Below are 23,833 nucleotides of genomic sequence, written 5' to 3'. Positions count from 1 at the left end.
TCATAGCCCTAATTTTGCCACTTTACAGAACAAGGAAAATAATTCAGTGTAAATTAATGTAAAAAGATCTTTTCAAGCTATTTTAACCATTTAATAAAATCATGTATGGAGCACAGATGGTGTGCAGCTGCTCCACAGGTTCCCGTATTCATTTAGGCTTTTGGAGGGTTATATAAGAAAGAGTGCCCAGGTCTACAATGAGTAAATGTGTAGAGTATAAACTTCAGACATACCCTGTACACCAAGTTCATTTAGCAGTGATGATATCTAAGACACGCAGAGATTCCTTGCATGGCTTGTCAGGCTTGCACCAAATTGACAAGGTGCGATCAAAAGCTCAGAGGCTTTTAATTTATCTGGATTTTACATGAGCTTAGCTAAACAGCGGCAATTACAGCAGAGAGATAAGAGGTAATTGAGACAGCTGTGATTAATGACTCGAGAAGGAGAGGATGATGGATGGAGATTTGAAAGTAGAGAGAGAGAATGGTGGCTTGGCATACTGAAAGATTTAGCTGAAATTGGAGGGGAAATAAATGGATGGGGCAGTGCAAGATAAGGGATTTGCAGAACACAGTGTGAAGCTTTGAGGAACGTGAAACAACGGAACCATAAAAGGTGCAGCAGCTGTGAGACGACAGGAATGACAAGAGATCTGTGTGCGAGAGGGGGAACAACATGACATCAGAGGATGCACTGTAAACACTCGGAGGCTTGTGTTTCGGGAGAGATGGGGGCGTAGATGAATAACGAGGGATGAGGGGAAATAGGTGAGGGTAAAAAGCAGCGTGAGAGAAGGATGGGGAGATGGAGATGGAGGAAGTACACAGGAAGAGAAAGCCATGGACCACAAGCCCAGTTCCAGAGAATTTATCTAGACTGGGTAACAGTTTTAATCATAAATATGATGTTAGTAGTGTTGTCCTACTCCAAGCTGTATAGGTTTGAAAGCCAACTACCAATTAAGTAAATCAGGTGATGTGCATCTCTGTAATGAGAAGGGGTGTCGTCTAATGACATCAACAACCCTATATAAGGTGTGCTTAATTATTAGGCAACTTCCTTTCCTTTGGCAAAATGGGTCAGAAGAGAGATTTGACGGACTCTGAAAAGTCAAAAAGTGTGAGATGTCTTGCAGAGGGATGCAGCAGTCTTAAAACTGCCAAACTTTTGAAGCGTGATCACTGAACAATCAAGCGTTTCATGGCAAATAGCCAACAGGGTCGCAAGAGGCGTGTTGAAAAAAAGGCGCAAAATAACTGCCCATGAATTGAGGAAAATCGAGCGTGAAGCTGCCAAGATGCCATTTGCCACCAGTTTTGCCATATTTCAGAACTGCAACGTTACTGGAGTATCAAGAAGAACAAGGTGTGCGATACTCAGGGACATGGCCAAGGTAAGGAAGGCTGAAAAACGACCACCTTTGAACAAGCAGCATAAGATAAAACGTCAAGACTGGGCCAAGAAATATCTTAAGACTGATTTTTCTAAGGTATTATGGACTGATGAAATGAGAGTGACTCTTGATGGGCGAGAGGCTGGATCAGTAAAGGGCAGAGAGCTCCACTCTGACTCAGATGCCAGCAAGGTGGAGGTGGGGTACTGGTATGGGCTGGTATCATCAAAGATGGACTTTTGGGACCTTTTCGGGTTGTGGATGGAGTGAAGCTCAACTCCCAGACCTACTGCCAGTTTCTGGAAGACACCTTCTTCAAGCAGTGGTACAGGAAGAAGTCGCTATCGTTCAAGAAAACTGTGATTTTCATGCAGGACAATGCTCCATCACATGCATCCAAATACTCCACAGCGTGGCTGGCCAGTAAAGGTCTAAAAGAAGAAAAATAAATGACATGGCCCCCTTGTTCACCTGATCTGAACCCCATAGAGAACCTGTGGTCCCTCATAAAATGTGAGATCTACGGGGAGGGAAAACAGTACACCTCTCTGAACAGGGTCTGGGAGGCTGTGGTGGCTGCTGCATGCAATGTTGATCGCAAACAGATCAAGCAACTGACAGAATCTATGGATGGAAGGCTTTTCAGTGTCATTGTAAAGAAAGGTGGCTATATTGGTCACTGGTTTGTTTTTGGTTTTGTTTTTGAATGTCAGAAATGTTTAAATTTTGTGTTATATTGGTTTACCTGTTGAAAATAAGCAAGTGAGATGGGTATAAATTTGGTTTTTATTAAGTTGCCTAATAGTTCTGCACAGTAATAGTTACCTGCACAAACAGATATCCTCCTAAAATAGCCAAATCTAAAATAAACCCACTCCAACTTCCAAAAATAGTAAGCTTTGATATTTGAGTCTTTTGGGTTGATTGAGAACAAAGTTGTTGTTCAATAATAAAAAGAATCCTCTCAAATACAACTTGCCTAATAATTCTGCACACACTGTATTTTCTATAGTTCAGAAATGTTTTTGCTTTTTGTTTTTTTGTAAAAGCATCAGCAGATATTCATTCATTCATCTTCTGTACTTCTGAACTGCTTCATTCTGATCAGTGTTGCAGTGGGTTTGGAGCATAGCATCTGGAGGAAAACCATGCAGACACAGGGAGAACACAGCAAACATCTCACAAACAATGACCTGAGGCGAGAATTGAACCCAGGACCCAGGAGATGTGTGGTAGCACCATTCCCTGTAGCACCACCATGCCACCGGCATTGGCAGATAGGCTAAGTAAATAAAAAATATTGATATCTGTATCAATATTTCCATATTGGTTCATCCTCTATAACTGGATATAGATCAAAGTATGCAAAATATTGAGTAAAACATTGTGCTCTTAGCTTTACCATAGAAAATACAGATGCACAGATGCAGTGTCTATTCCAACTTCAGCATACCAAACCTCTTGCTAGGTATTTTCATGAAAAAACATTGCAATATTATATTTTTGCCATATTGCCCACTGCCAGCCCCCAGCACACTCTGCTAGGTCACAGTGCAGTAACCCGAGTGGGAGGAGATTGTGCTGAATCAGTCTCAATCACTGAAGGTGACCCTCTCTGCTTCTCCCCTTTACTCTCCCTCCATCTCTCTCTCCCTCCCATTCCCTTTCATCGTCCTGCTCCCTGTATTCCTCTTTCTCTGTCCCGTTTACGTCTCTGTCGTCCTGTACAGGTCTTCGTCCTTTACTCATCTCCTTTTCCTTCACCCTTTGCTCCTCTCCCAACTTGTCTCTTCATCTCTTTCCTTCTGTCTCTCTCCGTCCCTCCTGCTTCTCCCCTCCTTGTCACCTGATATTGATCCTCCCCCCACAGCTCCCTGTTCGCTCTTCTGGGCCACCACACAATCTCCTGCCTCAAGGATGTGTGTGGCTCCGTCTGTTGTAACAATTTTACAGTGGGATGGGTTCAGGGTGGGGGGGGGGCAGTGCGGTGGCTTTTTGCTTTCAATATCCACATGGCCCAGGCCATCCATCAACTCTCTGATTTATATTCCTAGTGGTTCCGAGCAATGGACATGTCAAAGACTATTTGGTGAAGATAATGAAGAAAGAACAGTAAAGTTTTGACCAACGGGTTAAACCATTGGAAGACAAGGAACAATATAATGCCTAAACACTGCGTCAGTTCAGTGAACCACTTCAACAAACAAGGTTCCAAGCGATGCAGCGCATTGATTACTTTGCGTGCGGCAGCATTTGTCAATGTTGGTCAAAGCGTTAAAGGAATTTATGCATTCTCACACTGTTGCACCCACTGTATTTATCTACATTTAGAATGTTTACGATGCGCTGTGTCTTCTGTCAATTTGAAAACACAATTTTTAAGATTTATTATGCTTACAGCCACGCCATAAACCAAGTCAGATCTTAGAATAAATGACTGGAAGAAAATAATCCATTTCTGAGGTTGGTTACCCCGGTTTTGGCATAGAGAGAAATGAATGGCAGTTTGGAAAAGAGGTGGATGACTTCCCATCTCATGGCTTTGTCCAAACTGCCCTCAAATGCAATGTTAATGGACAACTCCACACTCTTTGAGAACACTAATTGCCTGGTTCTGTTTTGCTTGCAAAGAGATGAGCCACCCCCCTCCAGCAGACAGCCCAAATGTGCTGCCCTGGACCCCTACTCTGAATGGCAACTTTCATTTAGATATCTTAATATCTATTTTTCATAAAACATTGCAAAACATTCCTCAACACTGAAGGTAAGGGAAACAACGTTATCATTTACATGTTCAAATCCACTTGCTATAATTTGGCGAATATCTAGCTGGAACCTGGCTCAATCACACTTATCTATGGTCAACTAAGGTTTTAGTATGACCATGACAACTTATACTGCTCATATGGTCATGTGTTAGTTATGTAACCAATGACGTGCATGTAAACAGCGTTAATCAATTCCACCAGGACTGAAAAGAACAAGTGTGGTCTTGAATAAAAGATATGAGCTAACAATAATAAGGCAGACAATCTGGAGAGAACTCACAGATGGAGAATTGTCAGTGGATCTCTGCCCTACTCTGTCAAGGGTAAACCTACAGCCTCTATCCCACCATCTTTCTCTCTCTCTCTCTCTCTCTCTCCCTCCCTCATCACACCTTTACCACATCTCCTTGAATATGTATGAAGGTGAGGTGTGCACCCTGCATATAATCTGACAATTAATGAGCATAACATATGAACTCAGTAGGCTGAAGTAAAGCACGCAGGCAGAGTGGTCTCATCAGTGGATCCTCATTTATCGTATCTGCTGAAATGAAGATCGCTGTGCAACAGCAAGATGACTAATCAGGTGTAATTGGTCAGGATATGATCTGATGTATTAGGGATAACTGGCTGGAGATCCAGAGAAGGCAAAATTACATGTGCTATCATAATCAAACTTAACCATGTCTGAATAATAACTCTTTAGGGATGGATTTAATATAACTTCACATAACAGGACTTCAAAGATATGTCCGACAAGTGCAGAAAGCAGCTGGCAGGATGGAACCATGGATGTCGACCTCTGTTTGCTGCAAACTATACCCAATATCAAAATAAAAATAGGGAATTATAAGGTTCTGACATGACTGGCAATAAGGCATCCATGACATTGCACTGACATTCAGTGGAAGATTTTAAGATCAAAGATGGATGCAAGCATATCTTCTGTCTCAAGATTGATCAGCTCCCTCCGTCCTTTCTTTTCCTTTCTTGTCTTCTCTTTGTTTATAACTGTTTCTTTATTTGTCTCTCATTGCCGTATTTAATGAATGATTCATTGCAGTAGTGTAACCTTGATTTGCTCCTGGAGCCTACAGCAACACACAATAAAGTCAGGGTCACAGCATTCATCATTTCAGTACAAGACAGGACACACCCTGTCACACACACACACACACACACACACACACACACAAATATGTATATACTTAACCTGAGAATAACCGTATATGTGCAATATGTAGAAATATATATAGTTCCACAGAAGCAAAACTGTAAAAATGTCAATATATGAGCAAAAACACTACTCATTAGAGGTTAGCTTTCTTATTAATCATGTTCGTAATAGGGCTTCCATGGCTTCTAGCATTAGTAAGCTCTTAAAAATGTTGTGAAAAATAAATAAGCTATCAACACACCAAAACATAGGTTCAGTCCTACTAGTGTGCTTAGTTGTCACATGCTTGACCTAACTTAGAACAGTTAATATAGCTTAAACAGTCCAATAAAAGAAGAAAAATCAAACTAAAGCCAAACACTTGTCAAGCTCAAACACAATTATTCACCACTTTGCTGTTTGACTCTACGTTATTATGTGTTTCAAAGGACATTTCTGCTTTCATCTGTTATTTCTGAGCTTTCTAATGGTAGCCTTGAAAATGCGTAACAGCACCTAATAGTGTATAGAGCCCTCTGCTGCTTACCTCAGGCGATAATTAAAGCTTGAGCATTTCAACAATTGGAATCAGTTAGTCAGCCACTAACTCAGTCACTCAGTAAGCACTGTTGAGACTCTGAAAGCTCATACATTTAAATATTGGTGGTTTAAACATTTTACACACAGAAAAAAGCAATGTTTGATTATTTTTATTTTAAAAATATTATCAAAGTGCATGTCCCAGGTGTCCCTAAAACATCAGAATCATTAATGATTCCCAAATGCCTGTGTACATCATGAGTAAAGAGTTAAAAGCCCACAAGATCTCACACACAATAACAGTACATGTTGTATTGACAGAACATACCCTCTGAAAAAGTGATACACAGTAGTAGCCAAGTTTATCTGTGACCCCCCACCTCCACCGACACCCCATACACACACCTGATACACATCAATTACCAAGTGATGTGAAAATAAATGCCCACACAAAGAATCACTCGCTTGTGAAATCAAAGGGTTCTCACACCTGATGATGATGATGATGATGTAAGAGCGAAGAATATAGTAACACATTCACACACATGTGACCAAAAACTACACAACATAATCTAATGTAGAATCCATCCTCAAATCAAACCGCCCCCTACCCACCACCATAGATTAGATTTCCATTCAAAATGGCTATTAAGTATAAATTGCTTCTCAGAGTCAGAAAACATGTTAAATATATTAATAATGTTTATATAATAGTAAATGAACAGGGAATTGAGTAAATAAATAATTGTGTATGTTCTCTTTGTAGAGTACTGCGTAATCTTAGAAGAAATCATTTACTAGGATAATGATCACTGATATTTTAATGGCAAAGTCATATAACTGAAATTTTTTAACTGAAAAAATCTGTCGAAAATAGTCAGTTATTGTCACACATTCAATCCCCTAGAAATGTTAATAATGTTTAAAAATAATTAGTCAAATTCTCTTGTTTTATTCTCACAGTTAGTCTATGGTTAAGGTACAGGTTTTGGGTCAAAGTTAAAGTTCTGTTTTGCTGTATTATTATAGAGTCTGAAGACACTTGGACATAATTTATGTTTAAAACCAATGGTAACATGCATCTAGTGTAATCCCAAAACCCCAAAATTAACATAATATTATATGAGAAATGTAAATTGCTAAACTAGTTTTGAGTTCAAATATTTCCCAGCTGATATCTTCCACAGCCACCTGACTCTGTAATAGACCCACATCCCCTTTCTCACAAATACATTCGCGCCCAGTACCCAGTGTTTAAATCAAAACTCACCTGCATGGCCTCTGACACACACACATTCTCCTCAAACAGTTCAGCCTTTGGAAAATAGCTCGTTTAAACGCGTCTATATACATTGACCCGAACTGTGCTTGACCCCTAAACGGACAAAAATGAGAGGAAAGAAAAGATATTTCTGCTAAAAACGTAATAAATATACAATAAACGTTCACCACAAGAAACCGGTCGACGGCAAGAGGTGTGAAAATAAACGGTTAGAACTTTTAAACGCCATAGAAGTGAGCGCGAGCCTCAGAGAGATGCGCGAGGGACGTTAGCCAGCTGAGCACGAGAGCAGCACTGAGCTATGACAGGAGAAAAAAAGCGAGAGCGATTTGGGGAAAAAAAACAAAGACGAAAAAAAAACGGTAGACACTCCGGTAAACGGAGTCAATTCGGGCCGCTTTGGGCAGCGTAACCCACAACGCAACACGTCGAAAACGGAGAAATGTAGTGGTTTTCCCCTCGGGTTATCTTTCCGTCAACAGCTTATCGACTGACTTTAACACTTTCACAGACACTGACACTATAACGTTACCGCACGCGACCTTACCTTCAGTTCCCGGTCCCTTAGCATGGTGTCTTCCCCCCGGGCGATATTTAACGCTTCAAGTATGATTTTCTCCACTGTGTGGAAGGTGGTGGGTTTACAAGGTGAAGGTGGCGCCGGTGTAATTCGTTTCAAAGAGGCGAGGTACGGTCCCGGAGGGTCTTACAGTAGCCAAAGCGTCCTGCGACCCCAAAACCGGCGATACCACCGCCGCATGATGGAGTATTCCTTCCAGAGCAAGGGTAACAAAAGCGGTATAAAGAGGATAAAAGAAGCGATAGCGGTGAGGAGAGAAGGGGGTGAGTCGAGGGAAAAGAAGTAATAAGGTGCGAGATCCGCCCCTATAGTGTAAAAGGCGTCAAGTACTGTGACACTTTCGCTAAATGGCTAAAAGTGAGGGAATAAAAGGTGCCTAAGCGAAATTGGAGAAAGTGGAAGAGTAACTTTTTGTGATTTAAAGGGAAAGTAGCCTGTTTTAACCTTTTAACTAAACGGTTCTCATAGATCTGTTTGTTAGTGGGCGCTGGAAGGAATAATTCCCTGTAACACACTTAACACACTATTAGAAAACAGCTACACCTCACCTGTTAAACCATGTGAATTCCTTTCATTGTGGTATCAACCACTATTGACTTTCTGATGACACCAGGAACCACCATAAATCTTTAATGGTTTTAAATAAGCTATATTTTCAACAGAGGGAGAGGATATAATTTATATACAACAATTCAAACATAAAACATATGTGTTGTCTATTACAATATTGGTACATTATTGTATTAATAAAATTTTAAATCTCCTCTGAAGTCAACAGTGATGAAGTTTTGAATTCCACAACACAATTGTCCTTGTTTCTTTTTTTGTTTTTTGTTTTGTTTTGTCATTATTGGCTCCAATTATACAAGAACAATATATTTTGTGTTTTTCTAGTTTTAAACTGTAATTGAGAGCAGTAATAATTGATAAATGTCAGCTCCTTTGCTTGTCAGCTATGTTCTTTCTGAAATTGTATATCATTCACCTCCTGTGAATTTGCATGAATAGGCAAAAGTGGGCATTTGGTCAGAGCATTCCAGTATAGGTCTACACACTTTTTTGTTTTTAGGGAGGGGGGTCACAGTATTTATTCCATAGTCTCAGAAAACACAGGTTAAATTAAATAAATTTAACATTAAATTATTCAAATTTAATTACAGTTTTACTTTAACTGTGAACTGGATGGACCGCATGTAAATGTATATTCATGTTTCAAAATATTAAAAAAATGATAATAAAATGCATAGAGTTAAGGTAGGATTGACATGGTTCATGGCCCTTAAATTAAGATCTGTTGTGCTCTCTTATTGAAAACAATGAAGACAGCAGTGACATCGCAGTGCCTTTTTTCTGTGTATGCTAAAATTAATTTTGGCCTCCCAACATCCTCATGTTTACATTCATTCATTATCTGTAGGCGCTTATCCAGTTCAGGGTCGTGGTGGGTCCAGAGCCTACCTGGAATCATTGGGCGCAAGGCGGAAATAAACCCTGGGGGCGCCAGTCCTTCACAGAACACAAACACACACACATTCACTCACACCTACACCTACGGACACTTTTGAGTCACCAATCCACATGTGTTTTTGGACTGTGGGAGGAAACTGGAGCACCCGGAGGAAACCCACACGGACACAGGGAGAACACACCAAGTCCTCACAGACAGTCACCCAGAGCAGGAATCGAACCCACAACCTCCAGGTCCCTGGAGCTGTGTGACTGCGACACTACCTGCTGCGCCACCGTGCCCCTACACATAATCAATACTAATGAAATTTTCCTCAATTTCTTGGCAGCAGAACACATCACATTCACTGTCCAATAGCATTATTAGAATTATTGATGGTAATCAGTAAAATACTAGGAGGGGGAAGCTGGCTTGACATAGCCTGAGGAGCTGTACAGCGTCTCATTGTTTTTGTGTGTAATACATAATAATGGATTATTATTATTAATTATCATGTAATTACAGTTTAAAACATGTCCATTATGTGCAGGATTTGGTGTGTACCAACTGTGTGAAGTCTCCTTTGGGCTTTTACATCGCAGTTACATGACATCCAGGTGATGTTCTAGTTTAGGACATATCCCTTGTCAGCCAGAACTGTATTGATAAATCCTCTCATATTTGTGTTACATAGTAATTTTATATTTGAATATTGTAAGTGAACACACCCATACACTCACCCAGTCACTTGCACACATACCTGGAGGCTATTTCCCACGTATGTTTGCAAGTTGGGATTAAAGTGGTGCACTTGGAGGAAACCAACACAGATACAGGGTGAACACAGTAAACTCCTCACTGACAGTGACCTGAAGTGAGGCTCAAACCCAGGACCATGAGACTCTGGAGGAGTGGCAGCAACTCCACCTGTAGCGCCACCGTGCCGACCTGTAAAATATTGACGTTTGTTCAGGGGGAAAAACAAAGACAAAAAAACAATTTTGGACATATATTTTTGGTCAGTTACAAATAATCAAAAATAACTTTAATTCACAGATGTCCTACTTTAAATAGTTAAAGAGTAATATAAATAGTTTATAAATCTCTGTGCTCAGTAAAGGAACGGACAGTGTGGTGCATTCTGGGAACTGTATTGCTTTTTTTATTGACAGATATGGTATAAGCGCCCAATTAAACTACATTACCCAGAAACACCTGGGTCTCATATCGATGCAACAAACATGGCATCGCCGGAGAGGCAACACGAAAGCGAGGCTGGAGGAGAGTTGGCGAAGCCCGACAATGGAGAGAAGAGAGCTGGCCCAATTTCCTTTGGTTTTAGTAAAACGCTGGTTAAGATCAAGTCCGAGAAAACGGAGGAGAGGGATTATTTAACGGGAGTCGAGGGAAAGGAGTTAAAAAGGTGGGCTAATGCTAGGAGCTAGCCGGCTTAACAGTAATAACGTAAACTAAACGTTAGACCGGTCGGTTAGTGGAAATTAAATATATTGTCAGTGTTTATACATTTTAGAGAGGTTTTAGGGGTTAATCGATGACCGGTGTGGAACTTTAATATGCCTCCATTTTATAGAGTGACTGGTCTCTGGTCTAAGGTAATTTGTATATAGACAGAGAACGCTAACGTTAATTGTGAGTGAGTTGTTTTAGTTGTTTACATGCGGTTTGATATAAAAGACAAGAGTCTTACAGTTCTGTCTTTTTTGCGTTTAAATCTTATGCAGTACGAAGCCTGTGGAGAAAGAGAAGGAGCTGGTCATTCCCCTCATCCACAAAAACCGCTGGTACAAAGATGAAGGGTCAAAGCAGAGGGAAACACAAAACAGCAGCGGACCCTCTCCATCCACGGAGCAGGACTCTGTGGAGTCTCAGGCTGTCAGAGAGCTCATCGAAGGTGTGGATGTTTTCTATTTTAGTTTCATATGTAATGATACTTAGTAAAAGTTATTATCTTCTGTGTTGTGACAATATGAAGAGAGTAAGATATTATTTATTTGTCCTTTAAATATTTTAATCACTCAAATGGGAAACCATTTACACACATTTTACACATTTTTTAAAAATGTTTCCCCAGTCTTATCTCAATTTAGTCATAGCTAATTCTCACTTTTTGCTTGATTTCTGCCATTACACAGTGCTGAGTAAATGTGAGGATAACAGGCTTCTCTTGGGAGATTTGACTTTGTCTAATGCAATAACATTTGACAGCTGGACACGCTTGCAGGAGAACACTTATTCCCAATGCTTTTATATCAGCTAAATATGGGTCATTGCACTGACTGAGGGGAAGGGGAAGGCCAGTTATAAATACTCCCTCTCATTTTGTCTCAGAGTCTAAGAAGCAGCATGAGAGTTGGAAGAATGGCCCTGAGGCCAACCAGAATTTGTCGATTCCCCTGCTCATGCAGAATCAGGCCCCGAAGGGATTCGAGGATGGCGACAGAGTCAATGTGGACCTCCGACCTGAATCGGTGAGTCTGGAAATGCGATAAAATAGAAAATAATGAAGAATAATTTCTTTCCTATGTACAGTAATACCTTGACTTACAAGTTTAATTCATTCTGTGACTGAGCTCGTAACTCAATTTGTTTGTATATTAAGTTAAATGTTCTCTTTAAAATGAATTGAAATATTATTAATACACTTTTTTTTCAGGGCGGCACGGTGGCCCAGCAGGTAGTGTCGCAGTCACACAGCTCCAGGGGCCTGGAGGTTGTGGGTTCGATTCCCGCTCCGGGTGACTGTCTGTGAGGAGTTGGTGTGTTCTCCCCGTGTCCGCGTGGGTTTCCTCCGGGTGCTCCGGTTTACTCCGGGTGCTCCGGTTTCCTCCCACAGTCCAAAAACACACGTTGCAGGTGGATTGGCGACTCGAAAGTGTCCGTAGGTGTGAATGTGTCTGTGTTGCCCTGTGAGGGACTGGCGTCCCCTCCAGGGTGTATTCCCGCCTTGCGCCCAATGATTCCAGGTAGGCTCTGGACCCCCCTCGACCCTAAACTGGATAAGCGGTTACAGATAATGGATGGATGGATGGACTTTTTTTTCATGTTCGATCGCTTAACTTAACGTACTCGCTACACACTTAATGCTACAAAAACAGCAATATGATAGAGATGCTTGCACGGCAAGATAATCACGTGAACTGAACACTCGCTGGGCCACCTAGTGTCAGGTGGCGTAAACTCACTTGCACGTAACTCAGATCTCGGCTCGCATCTTAAAGCAAAAAAATCGACTGAGCGACGGCTCGTATCTCGGAAAATTCATACGTTAATTCACTCGTAAGTCAAGGTTTCACTGTATTTGAAAGTCAAGCTTTCTTAACTGGGTATTTGTTTACAGGTTACTGTGAAGTGGTCAGCTGAGTTAGAAGCTAGACAAACATTTCAAAATATATTTAAGACATTTACTAAATGAATATTGTCTCCAGACAGATCTGTCTAAACCTGTTTTTGTACCAGTGAGTTAAGGCCAATTTATACTTGCTTTACGCAAGAGCCATATGCGGATGTGAGTGTTTATACTTCTGTATTGGTATGTGTGCCACTCTGCAATTGCACCACCACAACACATGGGCTGAATCTCAAACGTCTTCCTCTAGACTGTGTAGTACACAACGTAGTGGTATAGTAGAATTAAATTTATAAATCTTTAAAATGCACTATTTAGGGAGTAGTTGTTGTTTGGGACAGAGCATTAAATGCCAGGAAAAAAACAAATACAAATTTGGCATGTTTTTCCCACATGGTCCTGCGTCTCGTAATTCTTTTTCTGAGACATCTGTATTTTTCTCTCTGAAGAAATATCTCTGAAGTCCACATCATGTCTTGAGGAAATCTCTCGCTATGAAATTAATGTGGTCTGCATTCTTTATAGTGTGGAGAAGAGGAGTTCAGGTTTGGTTCAACATAAACAATATCCATCCGACTACTTACCATTCATAGTCATTGCGGTGTGCATCAACGCAACGCGTAGTTACATTTCTGGAGAGGTGCGCGTCAGGCTACACCATAGGGTTCGCAGTGAAGCGTTGTCTACGGCGTAGGTTCAATGCAGAAGTATAAATTGGGCTATATCCTGATCACAAGCCGAACAGATGATTATTTGAGTGGCACAGGTAGTGCTGCTGCTACACAACTCCAGGGTCCTGGGTTTATCCCCAACTGAGATTACTGTAATTGGCTTGGTGTGTTCTCCTCATGTCTGAGTGATGGCCTGGGGTGTGCTTTCTGCCTTGTATTCTCACCTCCATACAAAATAGTGGATGTGCATTGGTATAGATTGGCTGCCTTTGCATTTTCCATGTGGATGGTGCTCTGATATTAATGTTCCAAAGAGTGTAAAGTGCCTGTCTAGAAAAGTGTAATCATGGTTATACAGAAAAACGCTTTTCTATGAAGAACAATGATGGAAAACAAAATCTACACAAATATAAAATGGAACCCCAGTTGTTATCAGAATTTGTGCATTGTTAAAACCTGTATCAGTCGCAAAATGTTCCTGTCAGTTGGCCTCTAGTCTAAAGAGGATGGTATTGGATTTGTTGCTCTCTGGTCCAGTCATTTGCATAAGGCTGTGTCAGCAGGGTGTAATTCAAGATTGTGTACACATGCAACAGCTCCTTCAGATACATTGTGTACTTGCATGTGTGTGTGTATCTGTGCGACTGTGTGTGTGTATGCACGGGCACGTACGTGTGTGTGTTCTGAGGAAAAGGGTGTGTCTTAATGAAATGAATGATGAAGCCCTCCTCTGCCAGATTTACAAAGCTTACTCAGCATCTCTCTCTCTCTCTCTCTCTCTCTCTCTCTCTCTCTCTCTCTCTCCCACCTTTCTGCTCCATACTGCGTCTTCATAGCCTGCAGAATCACAGTTGTGTGAAAGATGGAATCTGCAGGATTGGTAGTTGTGTTGCGGTATAAAGTCAAATTATCACCTCCACTGCCAGCTGATTGATTCGTTTTCTGTATGCGCCTCTGTATGCGCATGTAGGCCACTGGAACAACTTGTACAAAATCAGTCTTGTACTGATTTTGGAAGATTAGTTCTGGGAACTCCACTCCAACTTGTCCTAAAGGAACTGGATGGAGTTCAATCACCCTAATGCTTTTTCACTGCTTCACAGCTCAGTACTTCCAGGGGGCTTTGCACCCTTCTATTCAACACTTAGATTTGAGCATTATGATTAAGGGTCAAGTACAACTGCAGCAGGGTGTCATATTTCAGTTAATGGTTTCATATGAATGTTACGTAAGCTGTGCAATACGTAAGCAATATTTTCTACATCTAAAGGGTATCTCTGCTTTAGTCTACAGATGCAGACTACGATCGTGTGCCAGTGTCTGCGTACGGCTTGGCCATGCTGAAAGGTATGGGCTGGAAGGAGGGGGAAGGTATTGGCCGCACCTTCAAACAGTAAGTCCATCTATACCTTTTAAAGCTTCTATCAAAGAATAAACTAATCCTTTCTATTCTTTGACTACGGATAAAGCAGGGTATAGATTTCCCATATGTCCGATTCTGTTATGTTGTCATCAGTAAGCTGTAGCTTTTTTTTGGGATGAAGAAGGTTATCTGGGAAGCATGAGAAGGTGAGGCTACATCTCTGGCCTTGGTTACATGAAGCAAGATAATTTAATTAATGATCTTTACTAATAACTCCACTGGAATAGAAAGCATTCATGTATAAACCTCAGTTGGGGTAGAGTAAACCGATTGAGGCCTGTCCGAATGGAATTTCTATCCGATTGAACCAGGAGTAATCCTTTAAGTAGTGTATTATATGTCTAATATGAAGCCATTTATGTTCAGCTATAATCTGCATGGCAATTTTTATAGAATTAAAGCATGGTTTAGGTGTAGAAGTCAATATGATTTTCAGTGCAAACCTGGAAACATAAGCAAGTTGAGGTTCTGCATCTGGAATCATGGTTCTTACTGTTATAGTAACTTTTAAACAAAATAATGCTCTAAATACACAGAATTATGCCGTTAAACTGGTAAGATAAGGGTGCGCATATAAACAGTTCAGTTTTAATCTCCAGTTAATCAGTTCATACAGATTGGGGAAAATCTTTGCACGTAAACTTAGCCACTGTTTTAACAGGAGCCCAAAGTTGTTCTCTCGTGACATATGCCTCTGTCATGCTCATTAGGATGTTCATACAGAGAAGGGGCATTAATGATGAGAGATTATGTTTTCATGTCACAAATTCAGCGAGGAATTATAAGAGTGCACTGTCGGGATTGATGTTTAAGGCGGCAAGACCACGCCCTTTTTAATCTCTTATGCTTAAAGCCCATCTGTGCTCATGCAAACATGAAGGCAGGCAGACTGCTCTTTATAAGGGCTTATTGGGAGAACCAGTCTATTGCGTGCTACTGTAAATGGTGTGTGTTCGTTGTCCTCCTATTATTTATTTGCATTCTCTTTTAAACACTTAGACCATTGTCATTTTTAATGATTATTTTACTATTGTTAGTATAATTATTATTTTTGTTTCTGTTAATCTCAGAGGAAAAACTTGTCATAATTCCAAGTCTAATATCTCCTCTATTACTTAAAGGTGACACATTATATCTCTTTATTGTTTGCGACCTACTTTGAACAAAATACAGCAAGGATCAAACAGCGCAGCACCAGTCTAACCCTGTTTAAACAGCCCTGTTCAAAATATCTGGTTTCAGCACGTGTTCCTTTAAATAAAGAGCCACAAACAGTTTACAGCAAGAAGCAGCTTCAAAAATTTCTTAATTTCGGACAATACGTTATAATTCCAATATTAGTATTTAAAAGTAACTGAAAAACTTCCAAGAACAAACAAGAAACATGACATCAACCTCAAACCTAAACTTCTCAGATTTGTCAATTATAATATTTTTAATCTAACTTTAAAAATGAGTTCCGTGAACTGACGATAGCGCCCTGTAATAACCGTCAGTCAGTGACAGATGCTGTAAACAATGTATATTGAAATATTGAAAATGTGTTTAAAATAGTTGTTATTGAAACATTCATTCATACATTCATTATCTGTAAGCGCTTATCCAGTTCAGGGTCGCGGTGGGTCCAGAGCCTACCTGGAATCATTGGGCTCAAGGCGGGAATACACCCTGGAGGGGGCGCCAGTCCTACACAGGGCAACATTTTGAGTTGCCAATCCACCTACCAACGTGTGTTTTTGGACTGTGGGAGGAAACCGGAGCACCCGGAGGAAACCCACGCGGACACAGGGAGAACACTATTGAAACATTGTATATTGCAATATATATTGATATTGAAATATTGCCCAGCTCTATGTTTAACACTATTTAATTCTGCCTTTGCATTCTTACATTAACGCAGGTCCAGTGCTGTGAGTGAATATACTCAGATGAGTGATGGTGCAATTTGAATGTCTCTGGACTTGATTTGAGATGTGGAAAGGAAATGATAACAGCTCATTTTATCCCACCGTTATTGATTTAGGTAGCTCACAAAAAACTGGCTGCGTGGTCTTGTTTCACATTTTGTGTGTAGGAAGACAACATATACATGCATTAATATGCCAATACATTAGTGTCCAGTTATTAAAGTGTTTGTTTTCATATATCCCCTTTAATATCACAAATATATGTTGAGCATGAGTTAAAGGCTTATGACATTTTAGGAAACAGTTCTGTTTGTTTCTATGAGCGTAAAATTTCAAATTCAAGTTTTAATTTAACTTCAAATTGTAATGGTTACAAATATCATATGTGATAGGCTTGTGTACATTTCTGCTGAGACTCATGACAAACTTTTCCAATTCCATTGATCTCTATGTTGGTCTCTATCTTTTCCAGAGATGTGAAGCCTATAGAACACCAGTTAAGGCCTAAAGGCCTGGGCCTGGGGGCTGATCGCTCTGCTATTAAGGACCTGGAGCCTTCGGGGCCTCGGCGGCCCCCTAAGCCCGGGGAGGAGAAGGGAAAGGATGATGAGGCACTGGTGTTAGGACCTGGAGGGTGTGTGCAAATTCAGGGTGGAGCCCATAAAGACCTGTATGGAAAGGTGAGATTGACTGTTCTTTAATAAAATTCTTTTAATTTTATGTTAGTATCAGCTTTTAAAGGCTAAGCACAACTTAATGGACCTCCATTTCACATTATTTTAGTTACTGACATATATAAGTATGAATTAAAATGAAAATAAAATTAAAACATTTTATTAAATTAAAACTGACAATTTTATTAAATTGACGGAAAAACCCGAGCTCGCTACGGAAATTCTTAAACCCAACCATGACGTCACTGGTGGACAACAGCTGAACAACGCCGCTGTAAAACATCGTTATGACAGTATCTAGCTAAATAACCAACATTATTCATGACAATAGCCTAGCAATAAGCTGAACTCAAATTTAGAGGTACCGTTATTCTTGTAAATGTGATCGAAGTCGAACTCAAATTCATCCGACACTATAAACCTCCGTAATGCAGCTACGTAGCCGAGTATAATCTGAGCCAGAGTTCAGCAAGTCAAGCTAACGTTAACTAACACCAACTAAAACAGGCGAAGTAAGTGTCCTTACCCTGTTTACCTCCATGTTACAGAGGCTCTTGAACACCTTTCGTTGGTTTCCTTACATGTCCATATTGTTGGAAAAGCGCCAGTGAAATGAGCACTACGGATAACGGAGCCAACGGTCTTTTAAACCTTATTCCTTGAATTAGTAAGAAATAACATGTTTTCTGACTATCAATAAACACAACTTAGGAACATAAATTCCACTGCATTTATTTGTTTGACACTTTCATAGAGCTGGTGCTTAGCCTTTAACACTCCATCCACCTGGAGTATAGTAACCAGGCCATGGCTATTGAGAAAAGCTTCATACTTAAGTCATTAAAGAATTTTCTTTATATCCTTGAACTGAGGTACTGCATGCTGCAAACACATACTGATTTGTTTCTTACGAGTGTGTTTTTATTGTAGTACATTTTAAAAGTTAGCTGCACTTCCCTCATTTGTGTTTCCTTTCTCTCTTTTCTCAGATAGAAGGAGTGGATGCAGACAATGCAAGAGTGGTTATCAAACTGGCTATTGGAGGGAAATCGGTGACGATCAGCCAGTATTCTCTACGCTTGGTCCCTCAAAAAGAATATGACAAATACAGCAAAGACCTCAGTGAGTCTCAGTGAGGCTTTATCCAGAAATATATTTGAAGTCTCTTCATTGAAAAAACTGTTTTAATTTAAAAGAATACATCTCCCTGTTATCCTCTGTTCGCTTTACCTCAGGCATAGTCAATGATCCAAGACAAGTTTGGTGTTGGAGTATTGCTTTTTATTATTACACTGGTGCTGCAAAGAAGTAGTTTTGCTCAATCTAATCATGAATATGATATAAACTTAACAAAGGCAGAGACTTTGCGTGAGGACATTGGTTTTGTAAGAATGTTTCGGTTGTATTCAAGGATATAAAACACTCTTAAAGTTTTCCATTGTTTTTGACTCTAATAGAAATGGGTTTTTTAAACCAAGACAGAAACTGGAAACAATATTTGTTAAAGGTCAAATGATTGCAGTGCCAGTCATCAAAGGGTTTCTAGTATCAATGGTGTATTTTGGATTCGCAGGAACACTGTTTTCACCCAAAACAACATTGCTCCATTTCTCTATTTTTGTAATCACAAGCAAGATGGTCTGGAATACAAAGCATTCTCATTGGCTGCTGAGAGAACGCTCATGCAAGCAGACACATACAAAACCAGTTGAGAGCCCTCATGAAAGCGTTTGCTGTTGCTGATAAGATATGCTGCTTTTAAATTTGTTCTGATGCTATAAATACACGAGTGCTACGAATAGCACCATGACTTGATCCAAGAAAAATCATGAATATTATTATCATGGACATCTGTATGGATCATAATCTGGGACTATTTTTAAAGTTCATCTTCTTTAGCTTTCTTGTCTGATGGAAAATATACACATCCATTTGTGTGTTTTGGTCAGTACAGCAAAGTATGTAACAAAATGGACGCTTTGGAGGGACTGCAAGCAAGCTTATTGTCATGGTGCTTAATACAGTGATTGCTCAAAGAGTATAAAGATCCAGAATTGAACTGTGGAGCTCTCTGAGTGATGGATATTGGTGTCACTGAAGTGGAGCTCTGCTCCAACACATCTGTATAAACTAGCATATAAATATAATTTCCTGCCCCTTGTGGAGAATTTTCAGCTTGCTATATATGACTGTGTGAGTTACCAACCAACCAGTGTGACGTTTTCATGGATAGCAGACTGCATTATTCTGAGAAAATGATTGACTTTTGTTAGACCACATGAATATTTAGATTATTCTGGGATCAATCAGGATCCTCACAGCACACAGAAACAAACATTGTGATTGGATAGAGGATCATTTGCATAATTCAGCCCTTGGAGATTCAAGTTTCATAAAAGCCAGTTTTGTCAAAGTAATTCATATTTTTACACAATGTGTTTCTACTTTCTCCAGGCCGCCTGAGCAAAGCACACAAAGAGAAAGAGAAAGACCGAGAAAAGGAGAGAGAGCGAGAGAGGAAGGCGCAAGAGCAGCAGAGACGAGAAGAAAAGCAATCGAGATCGAATGGCAGGGAAGAGCGAGGCAAGGATTGGAATGCAGAGAGTGTGAAGGAGAGAGACAAAGAGCGAGAGCGCCACCAGAAGAAGAGAACGCATCAGGAAACAAGTTCAGACAGGTAACAGCACCTAGAATTTCAGTTACTGAACAGAAACAATAGACAGTGTGTGTGTGAGATTGAACTTAAAACTGTGCTTAAAATAGCTCCTTAATATTCACCTCTTGCTGTCCAGCAGGCACTGTCACCTCTTGGTATTTGATTCTGTCCCTGAAGCATCTGCTGGAGCTAATTAAGCCTGTAAAAGAATGTGAGTCTCCTATAACTTGTTAAAAAGCAGTGACACTGAAGCTTTCTCAATTTCAGAGGGAAGCCTCCTCTTGCAAAAGAGCCTCGGACCAGCCCTCCTACTCCTTCCTGGCTCCAGAGAGACATCCGTGTTCGCTTTATAGATAAAACCTTCAAAGGAGGCAAATATTACAACTCTAAGGTACCTCTCCAGTTGTACTGCATGGTGTGTGTGATGGGGGGAGATCAGCTAACGGGATGGAATAGGAGATAACTAATGACTAAAAATTCTACAAAACAGGTTATAAAATGTTAATAAAAAAAGTGTATATATTTTAAAGGTATTTACTCCTTTATTATTATTATTATTATGTATGCTGAATTGCCATTTTATTATGATCACCCAGTCACAGATATTATTATTAATTGGGCACGGTTTAGCAGCTCGAGTCTTGTATACAACAAGAATGGCAATAAATATTCCACTTGCAAAACTGCAAATATTTGTATCCAAATTAGCTTCAAAATGATTCAAAAGTATAATTAAAGAATTTGTGACCCAATGGTGCACATGACTTTTTCACAGCTTTAAAAAGTTCATCATTGGAAACATTAAATACCTATATGTAAATAAAAAAAAAACTACAAGGCAGCAGGTAGGGTCTCAGTCACACAGCTCCAGGGACCTGGAGGTTGTGGGTTCGAGTCCCACTCCAGGTGACTGTCTGTGAGGAGTGTGGTGTGTTCTCTCTGTGTCTGCGTGGGTTTCCTCCGGGTGACTGTGAGGAGTTTGGTGTGTTCTCTCTGTGTCTGCATGGGTTTCCTCCGGGTGACTGTCTGTGAGGAGTTTGGTGTGTTCTCTCTGTGTCTGTGTGGGTTTCCTCCCACTGTCCAAAAACACATGTTGGTAAGGTGGATTGGCGACTCAAAAGTGTCCGTAGGGGTGTGTGTGTGTGAGAGACCCTGTGAAGGACTGGCACCTCTTCCAAAGTGTGTTCCTGCCTTGCGCCCAGTCATTCTGGGTATGCTAAGGACCCACCGCAACCCTGAACTGGATATGTGTTTACAGACAATGAATAAATGAATGAAGTAAATTAACAAGGTTTAAATGAACCAATTACATATTTTAGTTGTTATTGCCTTTTTATAAAGTGTCCTAAATTTTTGGAAGTTTGTGTATAACAGATACAGATCAATGGTTAACACTTATTCATCTGCTTTGTTCAGATGAGGATTGAGGATGTCCTTACTCCACATGTCTGTGTGTGTCGTACAGATGAAGGACGACTTCTGGATGGTAAGGACCTTTTGGTATCACTACATAATACAGCCTGCATTTCAGAGTGTACTTCCCAGATGCATACAGTGCAACTTTCCTGTGTGAATCAGTACAGCACAGCTGTGGAAGGATTGTTTTGCCATACAAGGATGATAAAATAATACGATAATGTAATAACATACATATTCTTTCACTGGATGATCTTTAATTACACAATGTTTTTTTTTAATTATGTACGCAACAAGTGCTGTTCTGTTCTTATTCTGTTAGTGTTCTTATCATACAGTGAAATGGAAGACATAGAACAGGAAAATGCACTAAATAGCAGGAACTTACACTGAAGATACTGGGGAAGAACACTCTCAAAGAAGGACTGTGTTGTAAAATGTTAATGAAACATTTTTGTTTAGCACTTTTATATTTAGTGACACATTGTTTGTTTTTCCTGTCAGATGTGAAACAGTCAATGCTAGAGACCATTGTTCCGAAAGGTGATGCTGACTCAGTTATGGTGGTACTGGGTGAACACAAAGGACAGGTATATGAACTTTTTATATTCGTATGTATGCACTTTAAAGGCTAAGCACCACTTAATGGACCTCCATGAACATTTCACATTATTGTAGTTACTGACATATGTAAGTATGAATTAAAATGAAAATAGCAGCTTAATTTGCTTTAAAACTGACAATTTTATTAAATTGACGGAAAAACCTGAGCTCGCTACGGAAATTCTTGAACCCAACCGTGACGTCACTGGTGGACAACAGCTGAACAACGCCGCGGTAAAACACCGTTATGACTGACTGTTATGACAGTATCTAGCTAAATAACCAACATTATTCATGACAATAGCCTAGCAATAAGCTAAACTCAAATGTAGAGGTACCGTTATTCTTGTAAATGTGATCGAAGTCGAACTCGAATTCATCCGACACTATAAACCTCCGTAATGCAGCTACGTAGCCGAGTATAATCTGAGCCACCGAGTTTAGCGAGTCAAGCTAACGTTAACTAACACCAACTAAAACAGGCAAAGTGAGTGTCCTTACCCTGTTTACCTCCATGTTACAGAGGCTCTTGAACACCTTTCGTTGGTGTCCTTACATGCCCATATTGTTGGAAAAGCGCCAGTGAAATGAGCTACAGATAACGGAGTGAGCGGATGGTCCTTTACAAAGTGTCCGTTTAAAGTGGACAAATTTAGTCCATTTTCTGGATATTTTCGGATCTTTGGGCCATTTGTTCACAGATGTCCCACTGTACATTGAATGATTGCAGCCAAAAACAACACACCTTTTCATCATTTTGCATTAAATTAAGTGCAACTTCTAGAGTTGTTGTCCACCATCTACGTCACAGGCAAGACGCCTATTAGAGTTTCCCAACACCTTATTCCTTGAATTAGTAAGAAATAACATGTTTTCTGACTATCAATAAACACAACTTAGGAACTCAAATTCCACTGTATTCATTTGTTTGACATTTACATATAGCTGGTGCTTAGCCTTTAAAGAGCTTATATCAAGTACAATGTACAGTTTATACTCGTATCTATACACTTTAAAGAGCCTATATCAAGGAAAATGTATTTCCATGATGTTTTTGATGTCCCCAGTCCACGCTTTGAAAGAAAACTGCAAAACCTAGATGTTCTATAATCTATGTAAATGTTTTATAATCTGTTTAAAACTTTTCAAACAGCAGTAGCTGCTGTTGTTGTTATAATGTTTATTTTACCTTCAATCAGCATAAATCTCCATTACGAAGTAAAGGGGATATTTGTGACATGCTGATATCAAAAACACTGCACCACAATCATTTTGTGTAAACAGCCAAAGTGATGGCTCTTTTAAGTGGTGTGTTGTACAATACACAAGTTAAGGCAGATACATTGTTTTTTTTTATTATTATTTATTTTTAGCATGAGCATAATGCCACTGCAGTAACGTGTTTTGTTTGTTGTGGGCAGGTGGGCCGCATTCTGAAGAGGGATAAGGACAAGTGCAGGGCCATAGTGCAGCTAGACCGCTATGAAGTGGAGCTCTTCACTCTGGACTATGACTCCATTTGCCATTATGTGGGTGGGGATCACTGAGAAACAAGGCATAATCCACACAAGCAGCCCATGACCCACAGCCCTAAAGTGATGTGTTGCGAGTTGGATTTTTATTTTTTAAACTGCCTCTGCTTGTTATCCATAATCTCCACCTCTGTGTAAATTCATTCAGTCAGATGTTAGTCTGGTGGTTTGGACCGACTGACGGTCATCCATTATCACGGACACCGACTATGTTCCTAAGGCCACATTCTCGTTGGCTGAAGAGACTGCACATTCTTAAATATTGTACAAGATATTGTGAACACTCATCCTGAAAATGACAATACGAAGGAACTATACAAGTCAGACCATTTAGATTTTGTACATGTGACAGAAGCTCTGTAATGTTGTTTTTGTTTTATAATAAAATCAGTATTGTACTTACTTTTTAGCTTTG

The 23,833-nt window shown here is 40.0% G+C and overlaps 2 protein-coding genes across 2 annotated transcripts in view; one reads left to right on the top strand and one right to left on the bottom strand.

The window, feature by feature from the left end:
• The window catches only part of LOC136666066 (membrane-associated guanylate kinase, WW and PDZ domain-containing protein 3), an 85,533-nt gene extending 78,320 nt beyond the window's left edge, over nucleotides 1–7,213 (bottom strand). The window contains exon 1 of the mRNA XM_066644051.1: nucleotides 7,131–7,213. Coding sequence (XP_066500148.1) covers nucleotides 7,131–7,213 — 83 coding nt within the window. The remainder of the gene's footprint in view (nucleotides 1–7,130) is intronic.
• Nucleotides 7,214–10,390: 3,177 nt separating this feature from the next.
• Nucleotides 10,391–23,802, top strand: gpkow (G patch domain and KOW motifs). Its single transcript, XM_066644820.1, has 11 exons — nucleotides 10,391–10,592; nucleotides 10,912–11,081; nucleotides 11,519–11,658; nucleotides 14,494–14,600; nucleotides 17,010–17,217; nucleotides 18,201–18,333; nucleotides 19,666–19,888; nucleotides 20,135–20,258; nucleotides 21,284–21,353; nucleotides 21,788–21,873; nucleotides 23,308–23,802. Exons 1-11 carry the CDS (start codon nucleotides 10,411–10,413, stop codon nucleotides 23,431–23,433), a joined length of 1,569 nt encoding a protein of 522 aa, XP_066500917.1. The 5' UTR covers nucleotides 10,391–10,410; the 3' UTR covers nucleotides 23,434–23,802.
• Nucleotides 23,803–23,833: the final 31 nt, after the last annotated feature.

Source organism: Hoplias malabaricus, chromosome 14, assembly GCF_029633855.1.
Source record: "Hoplias malabaricus isolate fHopMal1 chromosome 14, fHopMal1.hap1, whole genome shotgun sequence".
In the NCBI taxonomy this organism is placed as follows: Eukaryota; Metazoa; Chordata; class Actinopteri; order Characiformes; family Erythrinidae; genus Hoplias; species Hoplias malabaricus.
The sequence above is the reverse complement of the archived record's forward strand: the minus strand, read 5'-3'. Positions and strand labels throughout refer to the sequence as shown.

Coding starts and splice junctions, on each gene's coding strand:
- gpkow (XM_066644820.1), top strand. CDS start 10,411: ATGGCATCGCCGGAGAGGCAACACGAAAGCGAGGCTGGAGGAGAGTTG. Junction 21,354..21,787: donor TGAAGGACGACTTCTGGATG/GTAAGGACCTTT, acceptor TTTTCCTGTCAG/ATGTGAAACAGTCAATGCTA. Junction 21,874..23,307: donor TGGGTGAACACAAAGGACAG/GTATATGAACTT, acceptor TGTTGTGGGCAG/GTGGGCCGCATTCTGAAGAG.